This window comes from Lacerta agilis, chromosome 1, assembly GCF_009819535.1.
Source record: "Lacerta agilis isolate rLacAgi1 chromosome 1, rLacAgi1.pri, whole genome shotgun sequence".
Classification (NCBI taxonomy): Eukaryota; Metazoa; Chordata; class Lepidosauria; order Squamata; family Lacertidae; genus Lacerta; species Lacerta agilis.
The window spans coordinates 110,266,041-110,284,408 of record NC_046312.1 but is presented as its reverse complement, the minus strand read 5'-3'; the positions used below and the strand labels follow the sequence as shown (position 1 = coordinate 110,284,408).

Genomic DNA, 18,368 nt, shown 5'->3' with positions numbered 1-18,368 from the left:
TGACTTTATGGGTCACAAATAATGTAGACCTGTGCATGGATCAGAATTTTCTAAGTCACTACAGGCTATAACTAGAGAGTTACTGCTTTTCCAGGAAGGTATGGAGGGGGGGGGGAGCCCAGAAGGTTATTAGTGTCTACCTAAACTGTACAATGCCTATCCTGGAATTCACACAAAAGATGGCTCCTCTCATACTACCAGTAGAAATTTCACAACTTTTTTGAGTTCTAGTTCTGGCAGTGTGATTTGGGGAAACTGTTTCAAATCACAACAATTGGGATGGAACACAGGCCAAACATCGCAGTTCTGCTCTTTATAGCTAAATACAGACTTGTGTCTGTGTTGGTTCACAAGATCTGCTGTAGACAAGTTTATTTGAACCTCTTGGTTTCTCTCGCTTTTGCAGACCAGCTCTTACGATCGGCAAGTCAGCATTCTGACAGCAGTGGTTTTGCCGAGGATTCTTCCACAGACTGCTTCTTGCTGAATCAGTTGCAGGTACAAACCGTTTTTGTTTTTTTTACCCAAACTCCCCAATGCGTACATGATTGGGGGTGAGATATATAAAGTCCTAGGCATATTTTAAAGTTTTTTATTGGCTCTTGGTGACTGAGCAACAATAATGTTACAGCCATGAAGCTTTCCTCGTTTTATTGCCACAAATCAGGGGTTTTCTTTCAGCCGAAACCCGGCCAAACTCAGTTCTGGCCCCTCTCAGGTGAGCGCCATTGCCATTCTAAAGAGAACAAGGGAGGTGTTCATACTGAGTTCTGGCACCTCTCTTTCTAGAAAAATAGCACTGCCAGCAAGGCTGCTTGTAGGGTGTTTCTGTGCGCTGCTCTGGTTCACCAGAAGCGGGTTTGTCATGCTGGCCACGTGACCCAGGAGCTGTCTGCGGACAAACGCCGGCTCCCTCGGCCTTCAGAGCGAGATGAGCGCACAACCCCAGAGTCGTCCGCGACTGGACCTAATGTTCAGGGGTACCTTTACTTTTACCTTACTTCTTTTACTGAGCATAAAACTTTCTAAGAATCGCTGCAAATGTATACTTCGGTCGTTGTTGCAAATGTATATTTTGGTCCTTGTTGCATGCATCAAGAAATGGAATCAGCCCTAAGATAAACTAAAAGTCCTTGTTTTAGGCTTTGGCCTGCTTATAAAAGAAGTATTAGGGCTCATCTGCCTTGCAGGATAAATTCACATTGATGTGCAAGTCCCCTCCCCATCCCCACAGTAGTTGGTGTTGATCTGGGCAAAAATATGGCATTTTGTAGATATATGACTATATTCACAAGCAATAAAATGCTGTAATGTCATGAGTAACATTCAGCTTGTGTGAATGAAGGCATTGAAAGGCAGGAAACTTGTAATGTTAGCTTGAGCAAAGCAACCTTTGCTTGTGCCATGAAGTTTTTAAAAGACTGCCTGTCCGTTTTCTTCCTGTGCACTTGCACCCCTTTCTGCTGGCTTGAGCAACAAGCTTCTCTGTAAGAAATGGAAAGGGGTCCAGATTGAATTGCCAAAGACGACTTACCTCAAAATATTATAAATTAGTGCCCTCTGCTGTTAAGCAGATTTTTCTTTAAGGAGTAGAATAATGTTTGGTATTCTTCTTTTTAAAGTGACAGAAAATATATTGTCCATGTTTATATTCTGCCTTTTCACCAGTGAGCTCAAGGCAGCAAACATGATTCTCTTTCCCTCCCCATTATTTTTTTAAAAATAATACCTTTTTTATTTATTGTCATGGTACAGAAGATAAATTTTGAGAAAACAATTGTCACAACAGTAAACAACAAATAACTTGCCTTGATAAAATTACAGACCTTTGTCATGCCATCTGTTAAAGTTTCATTTGAGATCATGCCACGTTTTCCCGTAAGCTCTGGGTAGAGTCCTGGCACAGTCTGGACAATTTCCCTCCCCATTTTAATCTGCACAACAACCTTCTGAGGTAGTTACAGGTGGGTAGCCATGTTGGTCTGCCATAGTCGAAACAAAATAGAAAATTCTTTTCAGTAGCACCTTAGAGACCAACTGTGTTTGTTCTTGGTATGAGCTTTCGTGTGCATGCACACTTCTTCAGATACCTGAAGAAGTGTGGTATCTGAAGATACCTGAAGGAGTGTGGTATCTGAAGAAGTGTGCATGCACACGAAAGCTCATACCAAGAACAAACACAGTTGGTCTCTAAGGTGCTACTGAAAAGAATTTTCTATTTTGTTTTTTCTGAGGTAGGTTAAGTCATCTGGCCCAAGCTCACTCAGCAGGGAGCTTCATAGCTAGGTGCAGAGTTGAACCTGGGTTTCATCTGTCCTTATCTGACACTGTGATCACTACACCACACTGGACCTCATTGTGTTGTGTATTAGAGAATTCGGTGGATTAAAGATCTGACCTGCTGGCCAGCCTTGTTTTATTTTCTCATGACCGCTTATGTCTCCAATCCAGCTATCTTATGGACTCGTTTTGCTTTTTATTTCATTTTTTAAAAGTTATTTGCATAAAGGTATACAAATGTTTTGGTATTTTGGTTTTCTCTTCACCGCCCTGTTCTCACTGTGTTCCTGACAGGGACACGAGTCACTGCAGGCCATGGGAAGCAGTGCCGACAGCTGCGACAGCGAGACAACGGTGACATCTTACAGCGAAGAACTCAAAACGCCAATAGATGAGCAGTCCTATTTTAATGAGCTCGATGAGGAGAAATTCCTCCGCACAGAAGTGGAGCAGCGGAGGAGGGAGGCGGTTTCTGGGAGCGACGCCAGAGAAGGTTGGAAAGTTCTAGAATGCGAAACTGGGCAGGCTGAGACCGGAGGAGATACAGAGTTTGGCCAAGGAGGGTATATTAGAAAAGATGAAGATGCTGTCGCACAGGAGGGAGAGTCTGAAGTGCTGGAGGAAGGCAGTGAAGAGAGCGACGCAGATAAAAGCAGCGAGTACGAATTCCCTCAGTATAAAACGCACCACATTCTTAAATCGATGTCCTCTATAGAAAGCAGCAGTTCATCTCCTTCGTCCACCGAGCGGGTTAGCGTTGCTTTGCAAAGAGCCCAGAGGAGGGTAAGTGGCTCGTCTGACTCCAGAGCCAGTCGCTCGCTGCTCAAGTCGAAAGACTTTCTTTTCAAGCAAAGGCATCGGATCTCTGAGTTGGACTATCCCTTGAGGCGCTCCCAGTCTCTCCCATCCGCACTACTAAACCCGGTGAAAGTCGTCTCCTCCGTAAATGTCCAGCTCGCTCCGGGAAAACAGACATTTTGTAGCCCCCCGTCTTTTACTTACAAGTACGACACCCCTGAACAGGAGGGGAAGGCGGAGCACACAGAAGAGAAGCCCCCTGAGGAGAGAGACCACAGCCCCCCCAGGTGCAAATCCACACTTTTCATTGCACCATCATCCCTTAGGAAAGAAGCTTCCCAGCCTGCATTGAACAAGGCGGCAGACGAACCGTGTCGGAGCAGAATACAGAGCTGCCCTTTGCATCTCCCGGCTCATATGTCTCAGTCGTCGTGCTCTCTACATTCCCTTCAGTTTGATTATCCAGACAGGCCCTTATGCGGGCATATGAGAACATTTAGTACGCACAGCATCCCAAGCACCCCTGGGTCCTCTTGCAGTGGTTTGCCTTCCCCGTTCAGCTGCCCTTACTCACTGAGGCACGCTGGGCACCGGCGCCAAGCTCATGCCATGCATTCGCCCTCCACGGTTGAAATGCAGCTGAGGAGAGTCTTGCACGACATCAGGAACTCTTTGCAAAACCTTTCGCAGGTAAACTAGCTCTTTGCTGCAGTCTGTATACTCCCCCCCCTCTCTCTCTGTGTGTGTGTGTGTCTGTCTGTCTGTCTGTCTCTCTGTCTGGAGGATGCATATTTGGTTGCTAAAAAAGAAAAGACATCATGCACAACCATTGTACAGTGGTTTATTTAAATTTAGGATTCCCTGTGGCACGTAGTGTTTCCACATGTAATTTATTTTGCTGACAAAGGGAAAGGCTTGTCAAAAACTGGTTTTGCCAACAGGGTGCCCTCTAGGTGTTATGGACTGCAATTTCCATCATCTGGGGATTTGACTCCCCAGATCTAAGTTGGGATTAGACTCCCCAGAACTAAGTTTGGGTCACGTTGCCTTTCATACAGTCATGGCAAAGCTGACGTACAAAAGCTCAGTTCTGTGAAACATGAATTACCGGTAGATTTTTTTCCTACTCTGGATCTTTTATATGCAAAAGATTTAAAGGCCTTGCTTTTATTATTATTTTTATTATTAAATTGAGGCTTGAGAGGATATTTCTGTTCTGTTAGTTCTATACTCCAGTGCATCTGATGAAATGTAAGCCATTGGTATTCTGTGCCCTGGGGAATGTTGGCATTGCTCAGGTCAGGAGTTTGACAGAGTCCCTTCAAAGACAAGATAAGTAATGGGAGGTAAACTCTGCAGAAGGACAAGTTTGCTCTCCACTAATTGTCTAATGCATGCCGTGTACAGCTGTGTGGAAATGTTGCATCACCCTTCTCCCATTGTCCCTGATAATTGGCCATGCCTGCTAGTGCGAAGGAATGTCTGGAGGGTCACAGGTTCTCCTCCTCTCATCTGGAGACTCCTTGAGTAGGATTGTGAATCTGAGCTGTCTCCCATTTCCCAGATGTCATTATATTGAGGGCCAGCCTGGTTTAGGCAAGTGTGAAATGAATAGTATGCATAAGAGCCAAGCCCCGTTCACACACACAAATTAGAATAAAACACAACAAGATTTGAATGCCATGCGTATTTCTGCAGAGTCTTCATGAAGCTTGAGAGACCTGGGATAGGCGGCTTAAGTTTTGCAGCCACGTGTTTCATGTGCAAAACAGCTAATTTGAAAGCTCTGTCTATTTTAATGCTCTGCAATAAATTTTCATTAAGCAACTTCCGTTTTGCAACCTCCTCCTAGAACGAATCTGAATATTTCCCCCCACTTGGTACTTAACAAACTTGTCATGTTCTAAAATGCTTGCCAGATGCAATAAACTCCATTCTGGAGCTGGAGGAAGTTCGCCTTTTTTTTTTTTAAGAGGGTTTCACAATTGGAAACCTTATTTTATCATATGAAAGTACTGCATGAACGTTGTTGCTTGTCCAGTCAGGAGTTTCCCAGGGATCTGACACAGCTTTACTCGTTCCATTTTGTAAAATGCACACTTTTCCATGGTGTCCATAGTTAATAAAACTCCTAGGCCTAAACATCAGTGGCGGTCAGGGAAGTTGGCCAAAGTTGCTCAGCTTTTGCGGAAGTCCCCCAGAGTTAGGGTTGCCATATTTCAAGAGGTAAAAATCAAAATTTGTTGGGCTTTTTTGGTGCAATAGCATGAAAAGTTGTTGAGCCTTTTATTTTGGTGGTTGCAAGCTCCACCCCCACCCCCCACCCCGGTCTGCCACCACCCTACCCTAGAGCCCGAGACCGAACACTTTGCATTCACCATCCATGTGTAAGACAACCCCCAATTTTTGACTACATTTTTTAAAGCAAAAAACAGCATCTTATACATGGAAAAATACAGTATATTGGCATAGCCAAGCTGTTGCCCTTTGAATGTTGTTGCACGGTGGCTCCCATTATGTCTCATGGTTGGCCATGCTGAGTCCAACAGCATGGAGGATGCCATGCTGGTTCTCTCTGGCCTTTGTTCTTTCCTTGTGTTCGTGACTGTTGTACTGACATGTTATTGCTTACTGGTTTTATGCACCAAGTTGTTAAAATGTATGTTTGTTTTGATCTCTTCCCTTCCCTTCCTAGAACGCTATGATGAGAAGTCCTGACATCACTACAGCCCCCTACAGTACTCAGAGATCTTCTATTCTACCTCTCTATGAAGTAAATGGCATTTTTCTCTCTCTTCATCCATGTTCTGTGTCTGAGATAAAATTGCACCTATATATACGTTTAAAATGGGAATGTCCTTTCATCTGGGTTTCCCCCTCCCATCTTTAGAAGATAGGGATGAAGAAAGAGATGTTGCAGTTCTCTACTCGATGTATCCAGCCCTCTCCTTCCTTCCGTCTGGGTGGTTTTCAAGGGCAAAGGACAGGCAGGTCATGAGGATGCTGTAGGTGTATTGCTGAGATGGCTGACTCTACCAATAGGCTGTAAGTTGCTGAGCCCCAGTCCAGAGCCCAGATTGTCTCTATGAAGACAATCCATTGGCAGATTGGGCTCGTGGAATTCACAGACGACAAGGTTATCCATAGCTACCAGCCATAGTGGCTCTGTATTCCCTTCCAGTGTCAAGAGGGTGGTATGCCTCTGAATACCAGTTTCTGGGAACTGCAAGTGAGAAGAAAGCTCATGTCCTGTTTGTAGACTTCCCATAGGTGTCTCTTTTATTGCATATTTTTAATTTTTGAGGTTGTTTTACCGGCCCAACGGAATGGTTTTTGTCTCTCTTAATTCTGTATTGGTTTTTATAGTTGGGGAACTGTAGTTGTAAACTGCATAGAAGGCATTTTGACATAAGCAGTATACAAGTTAATCATCGCTATCTTCTCCATCTGCTTGGCTACTGTGAAGACAGGATGCCAGACTGGAGGGGCCTTTAGTCTCATCTAGCAGAGCTCTTGTTATGTATTTACACAGAGTTTCTGAACATAAATACTTCTTTGTATCTGTCTAGAATACATTCCAAGATCTTCAAGCCGTGAGAAGGAACCTAAACCTGTTTAGAACGCAAATGATGGATTTGGAATTGTCCATGTTGCGCCAGCAAACCACTGTTTATCAGCACATGACAGAGGAAGAGAGGTGAGTGGGGTGGGGGGTGTTCTCACCTAAGCAACTTGTTTACTATATCTGTGCTCACATGCAGGTTCCTTTTATACTTCTACTAAAACCTTTCGCATCTGTTCTCTTTTCTTTCTCAAAAGCACTGTTTTTCTTCTAGGTGCGCAGCCTTCAATTAATCCTAAAGCACGCTCCTTCTCCTTCCTCTTCTGCGCATTTAGAGCTGGGCTTTTTGCATTCTGACTCTGCCATTTTGCTTCTGATCATCACTCACAGTTAGACTGCTGCAACTTTCTCCATGCCGGTCTTTCTGTTCTGCCGCCTCTTCTCCACTCACTTCAGAGTGCTTCTGTCAAGACCAACCTTTCGTCCTTTTTGCTCTGATCTCTGCCCTCTTGGTAAGACCCTTTTTGACGTTTGGGTATTAACTTCAAGTGTCCTAGTCCTTAGGACGTTTAAATGTTTCAAAAGGGATGGCTTTTCATTTTATTTATTCCTTAGGGAGTTCAAAGTAGCACGCTTCTCAACCCTTCCATTTTTGTCCTCGCAACAACCCTGTGAAGCAATAGGTTAAGAATGCAATACTGTGGCTGGCCCAAGATCACCCAGTGAACTTAATGACTGAGTGGGGATTTAGATCTTGGTTTCTCAGGTCCTAGTCCAACACTATGGGACGTGGGTGGTCCTGTGGTCTAAACCTCTGGGCCTCTTGGGCTTGCCGTACGGAAGGTCAGCGGTTCAAATCCGCAGGACGGGGGGGGGGGGGGTGAGCTCCCGTTGCTCTTTCCCAGCTTTTGCCAACCTAGCAGTTTGAAAGCATGCCAGTCCAAGTAGATAAATAGGTACCGTTGTGGCGGGAAGGTAAACGGCATTTCTGTGCACTCTGGCTTCCATCACGGTGTCCTGAAGTGCCAGAAATGGTTCATTCATGCTGGCCACATGACCGGGAAAGCTGTCTGCAGACAAATGCCAGCTCCCTCGGCCTGAAAGTGAGATGAGTGCCGCAACCCCATAGTCACCTTTGACTGGACTTAACCGTCCAGGGGTCCTTTACTTTTTTTTATCTTAGTCCAACACGCAAAGCACTTCACCACACTGGATGATACTCAGGATTTCCCTCCGGATAATACCGGTCAATCTTAGAGCCACCTTGTGATGAGGTTCCGTAGAACTATTTGTTTCTGAAGATACTCATTTATATATGTATATGTATACGTATACGTGTCTTCCCAGGCCTAGCCCAGCCTAGTTCCACTGAAATCCCATTTCAGATTCTGTAAGGAAAGAAAAGGCTTGCTTCACTCTCCCATCCATGTATTAACGGCATCTGAATGACCAGCTCTCTCCCTTGCTTATATAATACGCTGCTCCCAACAAATACCTGGACCACATCCAAACCTATATATAGCATTTAATTTACAGATTTGCTAAATACATACTAGTTAAGCTCTGGGAGTCTTGTTCCCCGCCCTAAGGGATTAGTTTGGTTTTGTTTGTTTTTTAAACTAATTTCATCTCCAGTGGATTTTCCTCATTAGTTTGCAAAACCAAAAGTAAACCCCATGCACTCCTGTGGAATGTACACATTCCTTCTTTCCTCTGTTCCCTTTTCTTGGTTGCTATATATTTTCATGTGAAAGTGCATATTTCTGCACAACACTGGACTGATATGTTATCAGTGCCTCCGCTGCTTTGGATGATATGCCTATTTGTGCTCTGCCAACAGGGTTGCATATTCCCCTTTCCATTTTGTTTGCTTCTGATTTAGATACGAAGCTGATCAGCTCCAGACCCTGAGGAAATCTGTCCGCATGGAGCTTCAGGAATTAGAAATGCAGTTAGAGGACCGCCTTCTTGCTCTCGAAGAGCAGCTTAGGAATATTCACGTGTCTTCACCTTACAGGCAACAAACACTCATGGTATGTCTTTTGTCACAGTCCGTCTGTGCAGATATATCTCTGCAAGGGATGTAGAAGCACTGGGTAGATATGGGGCGAGTTATTCCCCTAACACCCAGAACTTTGTTCTGCCACCAAGCATTAGAACAGCCGCATTAAGCGTTTTTGTTTTGGGGCAGAGTGTTTTTTCATGTGGATCCATGTTCCAGAGGCTAATGGAATTCAATAATAGACATGCTAAGCAAATTTTTCAAGTCAGTGGCAAAGAGGGAAGCCCAGATTGATGGCCTGTAGCCCACAGCCTCAGAATGGTGAGGACAAGCACATTCAGCAGAATGGTTGAGTCAGTCCTGTGGGTATTTGTACTCCTTTATTGTTAAAAAAAAACACTAAGAGACAGGCAACTGGGCTTAGATTTGTAGGCCAAGAAGAGGTTGGGGGTTGCGTTGCCCTGCCAATACCAACAGGCATAAAACATGACCTTTGTTCTCCCCTAGGCTCACAACTTGCTCTGGAAGCATTTCCCCATGCATTTTAGAATGGTGTAGCCCAGATGTCACTAATGATCCAGATCAACCTTCCAGCCCCTTGATCTCTCCGGCATTCTTCATATGAACAAACCTGAGAGAGAAAATGATAGATGCTTATATTGACAGTGGTGCAATCCTGGATTAATAAGATAGGGTATTTCTGAGCTGTTACATCTCCTTCACTCCTCCCTTCGTGTCAGCAAGGAAACAAACCAGGATGCCACAGCTGACTGCAGCTTTCTGTTATATGTGAATGGAGAACTGGGGTTCATGGCTTCCTAAGAAGCCTGGCTATGGAAGCCACCCCAAATGACAAACAGTGGTTTCTTGTGTCCACTTGTGTGAAGAGGAAACACAGGGGGTGCATGTGTATCAAGAATTCAATCATATGAGTGGAGCTATTACGTTTGAATGAGGGGGTCAGAAGAAACTAAACTAAAGAGCACGTAGCATATCCAAACTCTGTCCCTTTCCCCACATTTTTTGAGTCTGAGAAGTTCTGGACAGAGTAGCTCAGTTGACTACAGGTTACCCGATAACCAAATGGTGACCTCTGCAGATTCAGGTTGCTTTTCTTTGGGGATTCCAAAGGTTTAGAAGACCCAGGGACGGGTCTGAGGAGGGAAAGGAAACATGGGTTTTTTGTTGTGGGGGAGGAAACTAAGGTGATAACCAACTATGTCATGCCAAATAGATCCACTGAAACTGATGAACTTAAGCTACTTAAGTCCACTGATTTCATTTGGTCGTCTCTCAGTCCTGACTAACAGTTTCCATCACCTCTAAACTCTCACAGCTCTTTAAATATTTTTGTTCCTTACTACGTCCTGGAAACATAAATGCAGAGGAAGCATAAAAGGCTCTCTGGGTCCTTGTTTTCTCAGAAAGTTGGCTGGGTGGCACAGGCCACGAAGCAGTTTTGAGATCTCCCAAAAACATTAACAACCCCTCATTTCTGTGTTTTTCTTCCAGGGCATGTATGGGAGCAGAAGCACTGATAACTTGTCGTGCCCTTCTTCACTGAATGTGATGGAGCCGGTAAGTAACCAAGTCAAAGGCTGGAAGTGAAGGCAGTGGTATTTTCCAGTCATGTTGAGATGTTTCATTGGCAGTGATACATGAATGGAATGGAATAAATGTATGTACAGAATGCATGAGATATTGGGGATGCTGTCAAATTTTTCTTTGGCTTTTCTGAGATGCAGTGCGTTCTAGTGGGGTTGAAGGCATGGTTTGTAGCCCCAGGATGAGGCGTAATTTTTGTGCTCCTGTTCCAGCATACATTTGGGGGTTTTGCCTGTCTCACAAGACAGTGAGTAAAGCAGTTGTCTTGTCTTCCTCCCCTACCTCCCGTAATTCCGTAGGTCTCTGAACTCATTCGAGAACAGTCATTTCTGAAGTCTGAGTTGAGGTTGGGTCTGGGAGAACTTGGAATGGAGATTCCGCCGGCCGACGGCTCAGAATGCGCCTTTGATCACGGACATTCTGACTCCTCTTCAGTGTGTTCCAGTCAAGCCAGCAGAAAAGACAGTGCACACTCATCTGAGATGATGGGGAAGGCCAAGCCCGAAAGCAAAAAAATCTACCGAGCGTGTGTGGCCTTGATGCCCTCTCCGCCGGCAAGAGCAGGAACAGGGCAGCCTCCTGAAAGCTCTGAGGGACACACAAAATCCAGATCGGAGGTGGAGCAGAAACTTGAAAAGATCCCTCTTGTGCCTGCGGTTGAAGAAATTCACAGAAGTGTGGAGAATGATGAACTGCAGCAAGTCATACGAGAGGTGAGCAGCAGGCTGGCTAGAATATTTTGTTTGTTTGTTTGTTTTTATTAACTTTATTGCATCAAATACAAAAAGGAAAAAAGAACGATGAAAAAAACAGTAAATAAAGAAAAGATTTAAAAATTACATATTGAGTTTCCTCTTAGAAAGAAACCATAAAATACATTCAGATAATACATTCATATATTCCAAATAATTCGGTTCTATATTATAAATAATAAACAAACCAAACATAATAATAGAAGGAAGAAATAGAATAATAGAATAACAATAGAAGGAAGATAATAGAAAGAAGTGTCACTAAAGGTTAGTAGAAATTGATTTATGCGATTATTGAAATTGGATGGCTAGAATATTTTGGACATGAGCATTTTATCTGAATATTTTCTTCTTAATGTGGTTAAGAAGACCCGATTGACCTCACAGAGCTCCAATTCCCAGGGTAGTTTAATGGTCAATCCCTCTTCCTGGGAAATTGTAACTCTATGAGGGTAATAGGGATCTACTAACAACTCTTGGCACCCTTAACAAACTATAGTTCCCAAGATTCTTTGAGGGAAGTCATCAAGTTGCTGTTTGCAGTTAGCTGGAAAGCTTTCTTCTTTTGGCCCAGCCTTAGTTCAGATCTTTCCCAACACTTATCAAGAGATGCCAGGGGCTGAACTGAGACCTCCTGCAAACAGAGGACGTGACCTTTCCCTGAGAGTCTCATATTCAATGCCGGGCTTTGGAAGAAGTCTGGTGCTGCTATGGTCTAAGGACTAATGCCATAAAGGTTATTCTATTCTGCTCATGTTTGCTCAGAAGTAACCATCAAGAAGGCTGATCGCCATAGAATTGATGCTTTTGAATTATGGTGCTGGAGGAGACTCTTGAGAGTCCCGTGGACTGCAAGAAGATCAAACCTATCCATTCTCAAAGAAATCAGCCCTGAGTACTCACTAGAAGGACAGATCCTGAAGTTGAGGCTCCAGTACTTTGGCCACCTCATGAGAAGAGAAGACTCCCTAGAAAAGACCCTGATGTTGGGAAAGATGGAGGGCACAAGGAGAAGGGGACGACAGAGGATGAGATGGTTGGACAGTGTTCTTGAAGCTACTAACATGAGTTTGGCCAAACTGCGAGAGGCAGTGAAGGATAGGCGTGCCTGGCGTACTCTGGTCCATGGGGTCACGAAGAGTCGGACACGACTGAACGACTGAACAACAAGTCCCATTGTGTCGCTAGTCCCTTAAACACAGAAGTTTGCCAAATCACACGTTGTGTGTATGTTACAGAGTGGGTTTGTTTAATGCTGGCACCCACTTTGTTTAGTATATCTCTTTGCATCTCATAAATACCAAAAGTATCTGCCTTGCATTGTTTGCATCCCAAAGCAGAATGAATCCATTGCAGGGAAATTCATTAATATGCATTCTTGATATTTCTTCACAAATGTTAAACTCATGGCATTCTGAACAATTCCTCTCCCTCTGTATACATGAATTATCTTGGCTTGTAGGAGAAAACAGCACAAACAGTATTCAGTGTTCCAGAGCATGCCAGAATAGACTGTAATGTGTGTGAGCTTTTGACCTGTATCTTTTTACTGGAATGAGAAGGAGCCCGCTATCCTTTTCTCTATACTCCCACAGAAGAAAACTACAAAAATGCCAAGATACTTTGTTCTCTCTCGCTTCGAAGAAAACGCAGATTGCTTTCTTATTTATGGAATATTTAAAAAATGCAAAATATAAAATAAAATAAGAATGGAGCTAGTGTTCTCCACTTAAAAGAAATCTGGTTATTGGGGAATAGTATCTTGAATCAAATTGTTTCAGGAGCACTTGATTTGAATAGCCTGCTTCTCGATATTTTCCACTTTACCTTTTCAAGACACCGTTGCACTTTTGCAAAGTCACACTAGTGCCTTGGTGAGGGGAAAGTAATGTGAGCATTTCAAGGCACCTTTGGGTGATAGCCAACATTAATCATTCTCAGCATAGACCCATTGAAACCATTGGACATCACCCTCTATTTTGAAGAAGCTTCTCTAGAAAAGAGTGGCAGGTCTTACACTTAGCTGTAAAACATTAAAAAAAATAATCAGACCGATTCGAGGTCCATTGGTATTCTTTCTTGTGTGCCACTTTCTAGATGCAAAGTTGGATTCTTTGCAAACACCCCTCACTGCAGCGAGGAAACTTGGATGCAGAGACAGCATCCTGCCCAAGGTCACACAGGAAGCCTGGCTGTAGCAAAGCCAGGAATAGAACACAAGTTGCCTGTTCCTTTCCACACAGATGGATCCTTTCTCTTGCTTGCTCATCCATTAGCTCCGCTAATTTGGGAAGCCTTTGTCACTTCATTTTGGAATGCACCAAATTTATTTATAGGCTTTGTATACTTGGGTGAATAGCATTCGTCCCTTAAGTGGCAATCCCACCAGCCCTGGAACGGAGAACCCTTGGTTCTCTGCACAGCGCCGCTCCTTGTGGTCCACCACCAGGCCTGCAGCTTGGAGCAATTTCATGGGCATTAAATAAGCGCTAGACTGGCTCATTCTCCAACCACACCCTTCCTGCCCCCTGCTGCCCATTGGGTCCTCATAGACAGGAAGAACGTTAAAAGGCTTTCTGTTAGGGCTGAGTTTTTGGACAACAGTGGTCATCCTGGCTTAGGTATCTGCCAATTTATTCCTCATCTATGGCTCCTAGGTTATTCTTCACCATGAACTTGTGGGTCTGTTTCTCAATATTGACCCCCTCCTTCAGTGTTGACCCCCCCAAACAATATTCTTGTAGGATTAAAAGCACAGTACAGAATTTAGGACACCTCCACTGCATACATTTACCACTGCTCTGGTAAAGAAAGCCCAGCAGAGAACTTATTTTCTCAGAATTTTTTAAAAAACAAACAAACCAATCTAAGTGAGAAACTGCTGGTGTCCTTTTACCGTAGCTGCATAGAGAGCATTATTACATATTGTATTTGTGCTTGGTTTTCCATGTGTAAAGTAATGGAGAAGAAGGTGCTCCAGAAAGTCATGAACGAAGCCCAAGATATTATTGGTCATTCCCTCCCATCTTTGGAGGAACTATACAGTTCCCATTGCCTTAAAAAAATTAAAAATATTTTAAAAGATCCATCTCATCCTGGATATAGTCTTTTTGCACCAAAAGAGATATAGAACAATCAAATCAAGAACAAATAGATTTAAAAAAAAACAGTTTCTATCCAAAAGCCATAACCATCTTAAATGATGTAACTAGATAATATGACCTTGGAGAGTTTTGATGGGTATGTATGTATATGTATGTGCAGCTGAAACTGCCCCCCCTCCAAGTTGTTTGTATGGGTTGGCATCCAATTTCATTGTACTTGTACAATGACAATAAAGAAATCTTATCTTATCATCTTATCTTACATTTAATAAAGCACATGGCTTCCCCACTAATAAACCTGGGAACTGTAGTTTACCCCCTCGCAGAGCTACAGTTCCCAGCATCCTTAAACTACAGTTCCCAGGATTAGTTGGGGGAAAGCCATATGCTTCGAATGTATGGTGTTGCAGATACGACCCTGGAAAACTGCCTACTGCCACATTTCCCCAATTCCACATGGAAAGAATGAATGGGATTGTCCCAACCTAGGCAGTTGTGCTTAGGCTTCAGTGAGCTACAAATGTAGTGGAACTATGGTAAATGTAGGCAAACCTGAAATGTCTTCTTTTCAGATCAAAGAATCTATCGTCGGTGAAATCAGACGGGAAATTGTAAGTGGACTGTTAGCAGCTGTCTCTTCCCCTAGCAGATCTGCTAATGCTAAGCAAGAAACGCAACCGTGAATCGGTACTACAGGTAAATATTTCAGTGTTGCTGCGTGCCAATAAATGCTAGCAGGAGGGTGGGGAAAGACCATGCAAATTACATTTAAAAATGCCATTAAGATTAGGGGCTAAATATTACAGAATTGCACTACTGCGTCCACTTCCTCAAAGTTGACTCTAGCAACAATGCTTGGCCACCAGTGGGTGGATTCCAAACCATTAGCATGTGTTTTATATATAATATATATGTAATTTTTCTTGAATTTTCTGTTTTACAATTTCAAATACTCATTTTACATCCTTAAAATATCAATGACTTCCCTCCTTCTCTTTCCATAGTTCATTTTACGTATCATAAATCCCTGCGTATTTTACAAAAACTATAGCATTCAGTATTCCACTATTGCATCCATCAAAACTTATTTACACTGCTGAATTTATCTTCATGCTGCCAGCATTTTCAGCTGTACACAATTATTTCCCAGATATTCAATAAATGTTTTCCAATCTCCTTTAAGCATACGTTCTTCTTGTTCTCTTATTCTATGTGTGAAGTCTGTAAGTTGTGAGTCCCGGGTGTTGAGATGCATGTTGCTGCTTTCACCGAATAAATGCATTTGTTTTTTATTTGAAATGACAACCACTCAATAACTGTCTCTCCCCCCCCCCCATAACAACAGGTTGGCATGTGGTCCAGGGACACTGTGGAATTCTCCTTTTGGAAGGCTAGATGGACATGTCTGGCTGCACTCAGGAGGACAGAAGTGAAGGCTACTGTATACAGTCTGTAGTTGTGTGCTGCTTAATGTTCCACTTCAGCTCCCTCTGCTACGATTGGGACACTCTACATCTTACTACTGCCCATGAACCATCTTCCAAGCCTTAATATTTATTTGTACATTCCTACGGTTCATTTTTGCATAGTGTCTTGCTATTATTATTATTTCTGTGTAGAGGTGTTCCTCGTAAAACTTGAAGACTTCCTCGATCTACCCCAGTTATAAATAGCCTAGAATTGTCATTGCTATTTTATATATATATATAATGTAAAAACCCACTGACCTCTGTGAGGTATTTAACTGTGCAATAACTGATTCACTCTGAGAGCTTGAAACAACTATAGTAACTATTTCCACTGCTGTTACCAAGTGCCACTTCAAAAGAGGAGAGTAACCTGTTGTGTTGTTGTTGTTTGTTGTTGTTGTTGTTGTTTTAAAATGTTGTAACTCTTGGGAGAAGCTGTTGTTTGCAAAGAGTCTAGAGAGCTAAATGAACTTATGTAAAACTACTAAGAACGCTTACACTGAGAGCCTTATCTCTGAGCAGTAGATAACTTTTAAAAATAAATTTAAAAAATTGCTTCTTTAATCTTTCTCCCTGGGGGTGTGTTTTGTATTGTTTTAAAAATCCTTAATATATATTGATGACTTCTCAATGGTATCAGGAGGCGGCCTTTTTCTCCTTTTAATAAAACAAGTCTATAAAACACTAGAGGGTTTTTCTAAGTGGATAATGCTGTTGTTATGGGGGAATCGGAAGGAATTATTCCCCCTTTTCTGAAGTTTTACTATGGCCCAGGGAAAATGGCATGTATCAGAACAGATGAAATTGTATGTTGGCAGGGTTTTTGGTTTATTTTACATGTTTTTGGTTTTGTTTTTTTGTCAATGGGATGCTAGACAGTCAAGGTTTAATAATGTCTGGATTATTGCCACTGGGATTCCTTATGTTTCTGTGGTTTTGTTTTTTGTTTGTGTTTTTTAAATATGTTTTCAACTAATAAAATCAAGATTGTGTTGAATACATAATCAAAACTAGTAGAACTATAACTATCTTGTGTGAGAAAAGTCTGCCAAAGTGCATTTGGAATGGACATAAGGGCTTTCATATTAAAAGGGGCTGTTATGCCAATAAAATATTTATTTTGCCTACAAGTGTTTTGAACTCATTATTTTCATTGGTTTTCAGACACTGGCGTCTTTTGGCTGGGCTGGGAGAGTTATGTGAATAGATCCTTACATAGGCATTCAAGAGAAGAATTCAGCTTGCATATTAATCCTGGTTTATACATGCAGCAAAATGAGATATTAGAACCCTGAGCTGGTACAATGGACTGAACCACCTCAGGTGACAGGTGGGGGGTGTCATGTTCCTTTACATTACAAGAGACACACAAGCCATATCCAGTCATTGTACCAACCATTCAGGTTGTGCAACTGTAGTTGATCTGGAGCTCTTGCACAACAAATCTGTTACTACCTCCTGACCCCTGCAAAAAAGTGACTTTTTGCTATAACGCCGCCCATCTAACCGGGTTGCCTGAGCCACTCTGGATGGCTCCCAACAAAAATTAGGGGGGGGGGGGGGTAACCAATACAATATGACACACTAAAAACTTCCCTGAACTTCACATGTCTTTTAAAAATCACATAGCTGTTTGACATCTGCTGCGAGGGTGTTCCACAGGGTGGGCGCCACTACCAAAAAGGCCCTTTGCCTGGTTCCCTGTAAGCTCACCTCTCACAATGAGGGAACCACCAGAAGGCCATCAGAACTGGATCTCAGTGTCTGGGCTGAACGATGGGGGTGGAGACACTCCTTCAAACCAGAGATTATGGGAGTTTTAGTTCAGTAATCATATGTGAGGCCAAATGTTCCCCATACCTGACCTAAAGAAAAGGCTAGATTCAAGGAATTTACTGCTTATGTCTTAAGAGCTTCCTGTAGGTATCTAGTTAGCTAGTGTGAGAACACTTCTGGGTTAGATGGACCTTTGATCTGATCCAGCAAAGCTATTCTTCTCTTTTTATTTACCTATGTTCCTGGTTTCTTGCTACAATTTCAAAAGCTACATAAAAGGTAAAGGTAAAGGACCCTTGGACAGTTACGTCCAGTCAAAGGCAACTATGGGGTTGCGGTGTCCATCTCGCTTTTCAGGCTGAAGGAGCCGGCGTTTGTCCTCAGACAGCTTTCCAGGTCACGTGGCCAGCATGAGTAAACCACATCTGGCACAACAGAACACTGTCACGGAAGCCAGAGCGCACAGAAACGTCATTTACCTTCCCGCCGCAGTGGTACCTATTTTATCTACTTGCACTGGTGTGCTTTTGAACTGCTAGCTGGGACAGAGCAATGGGAGCTCACCCCGTCACAGGGATTCAAACCACCAACCTTCTGATTGGCAAGCCCAAGAGGCTCAGTGGTTTTAGAACACAGCACTACCCATGTCTATAGCAGCTCACTGTCACCACAGTTATGACTCCGTGCTCCTGGCTACTTAACATAGCCCCAAGTGTAATTTGGTTGATGCATAGATCCAGAAAGTTGTCAATGTACATAAAGAAATAGCATGATTCCCCCCCCCATATAGTATAGGGTTGCTGTTGTTTTTGCAGCTTCCTGTCACATGCAACAACCATCACAACCATCACTGAAGCAAACCTGCTCAAACTGGCCTTAAAAATGACTTTCATTGCACTGAGGACGACAACACCTACACAAACAACCCTTCAGGCTGACATTATGATGGCGATGAATGTAAGCAATTTATTGGGCTCGCTGGCCGGGATCCCAAGCACCACGCGACTAATTGTACATGCC

General features: G+C 43.1%; 1 protein-coding gene across 4 annotated transcripts in view; it reads left to right on the top strand.

Annotated features, from left to right (window-relative positions):
- Positions 1 to 16,702, top strand: part of ITPRID2 (ITPR interacting domain containing 2) — a 61,928-nt gene extending 45,226 nt beyond the window's left edge. For all 4 annotated transcript variants that reach the window (XM_033167023.1, XM_033167005.1, XM_033167016.1 and 1 more), the window contains 9 exons: positions 407 to 498; positions 2,575 to 3,768; positions 5,774 to 5,851; positions 6,648 to 6,775; positions 8,523 to 8,673; positions 10,155 to 10,220; positions 10,547 to 10,960; positions 14,676 to 14,799; positions 15,449 to 16,702. In XM_033167023.1, coding sequence (XP_033022914.1) covers positions 407 to 498; positions 2,575 to 3,768; positions 5,774 to 5,851; positions 6,648 to 6,775; positions 8,523 to 8,673; positions 10,155 to 10,220; positions 10,547 to 10,960; positions 14,676 to 14,786 — 2,234 coding nt within the window. In that variant the 3' untranslated portion in view covers positions 14,787 to 14,799; positions 15,449 to 16,702. The remainder of the gene's footprint in view (positions 1 to 406; positions 499 to 2,574; positions 3,769 to 5,773; positions 5,852 to 6,647; positions 6,776 to 8,522; positions 8,674 to 10,154; positions 10,221 to 10,546; positions 10,961 to 14,675; positions 14,800 to 15,448) is intronic.
- Positions 16,703 to 18,368: the final 1,666 nt, after the last annotated feature.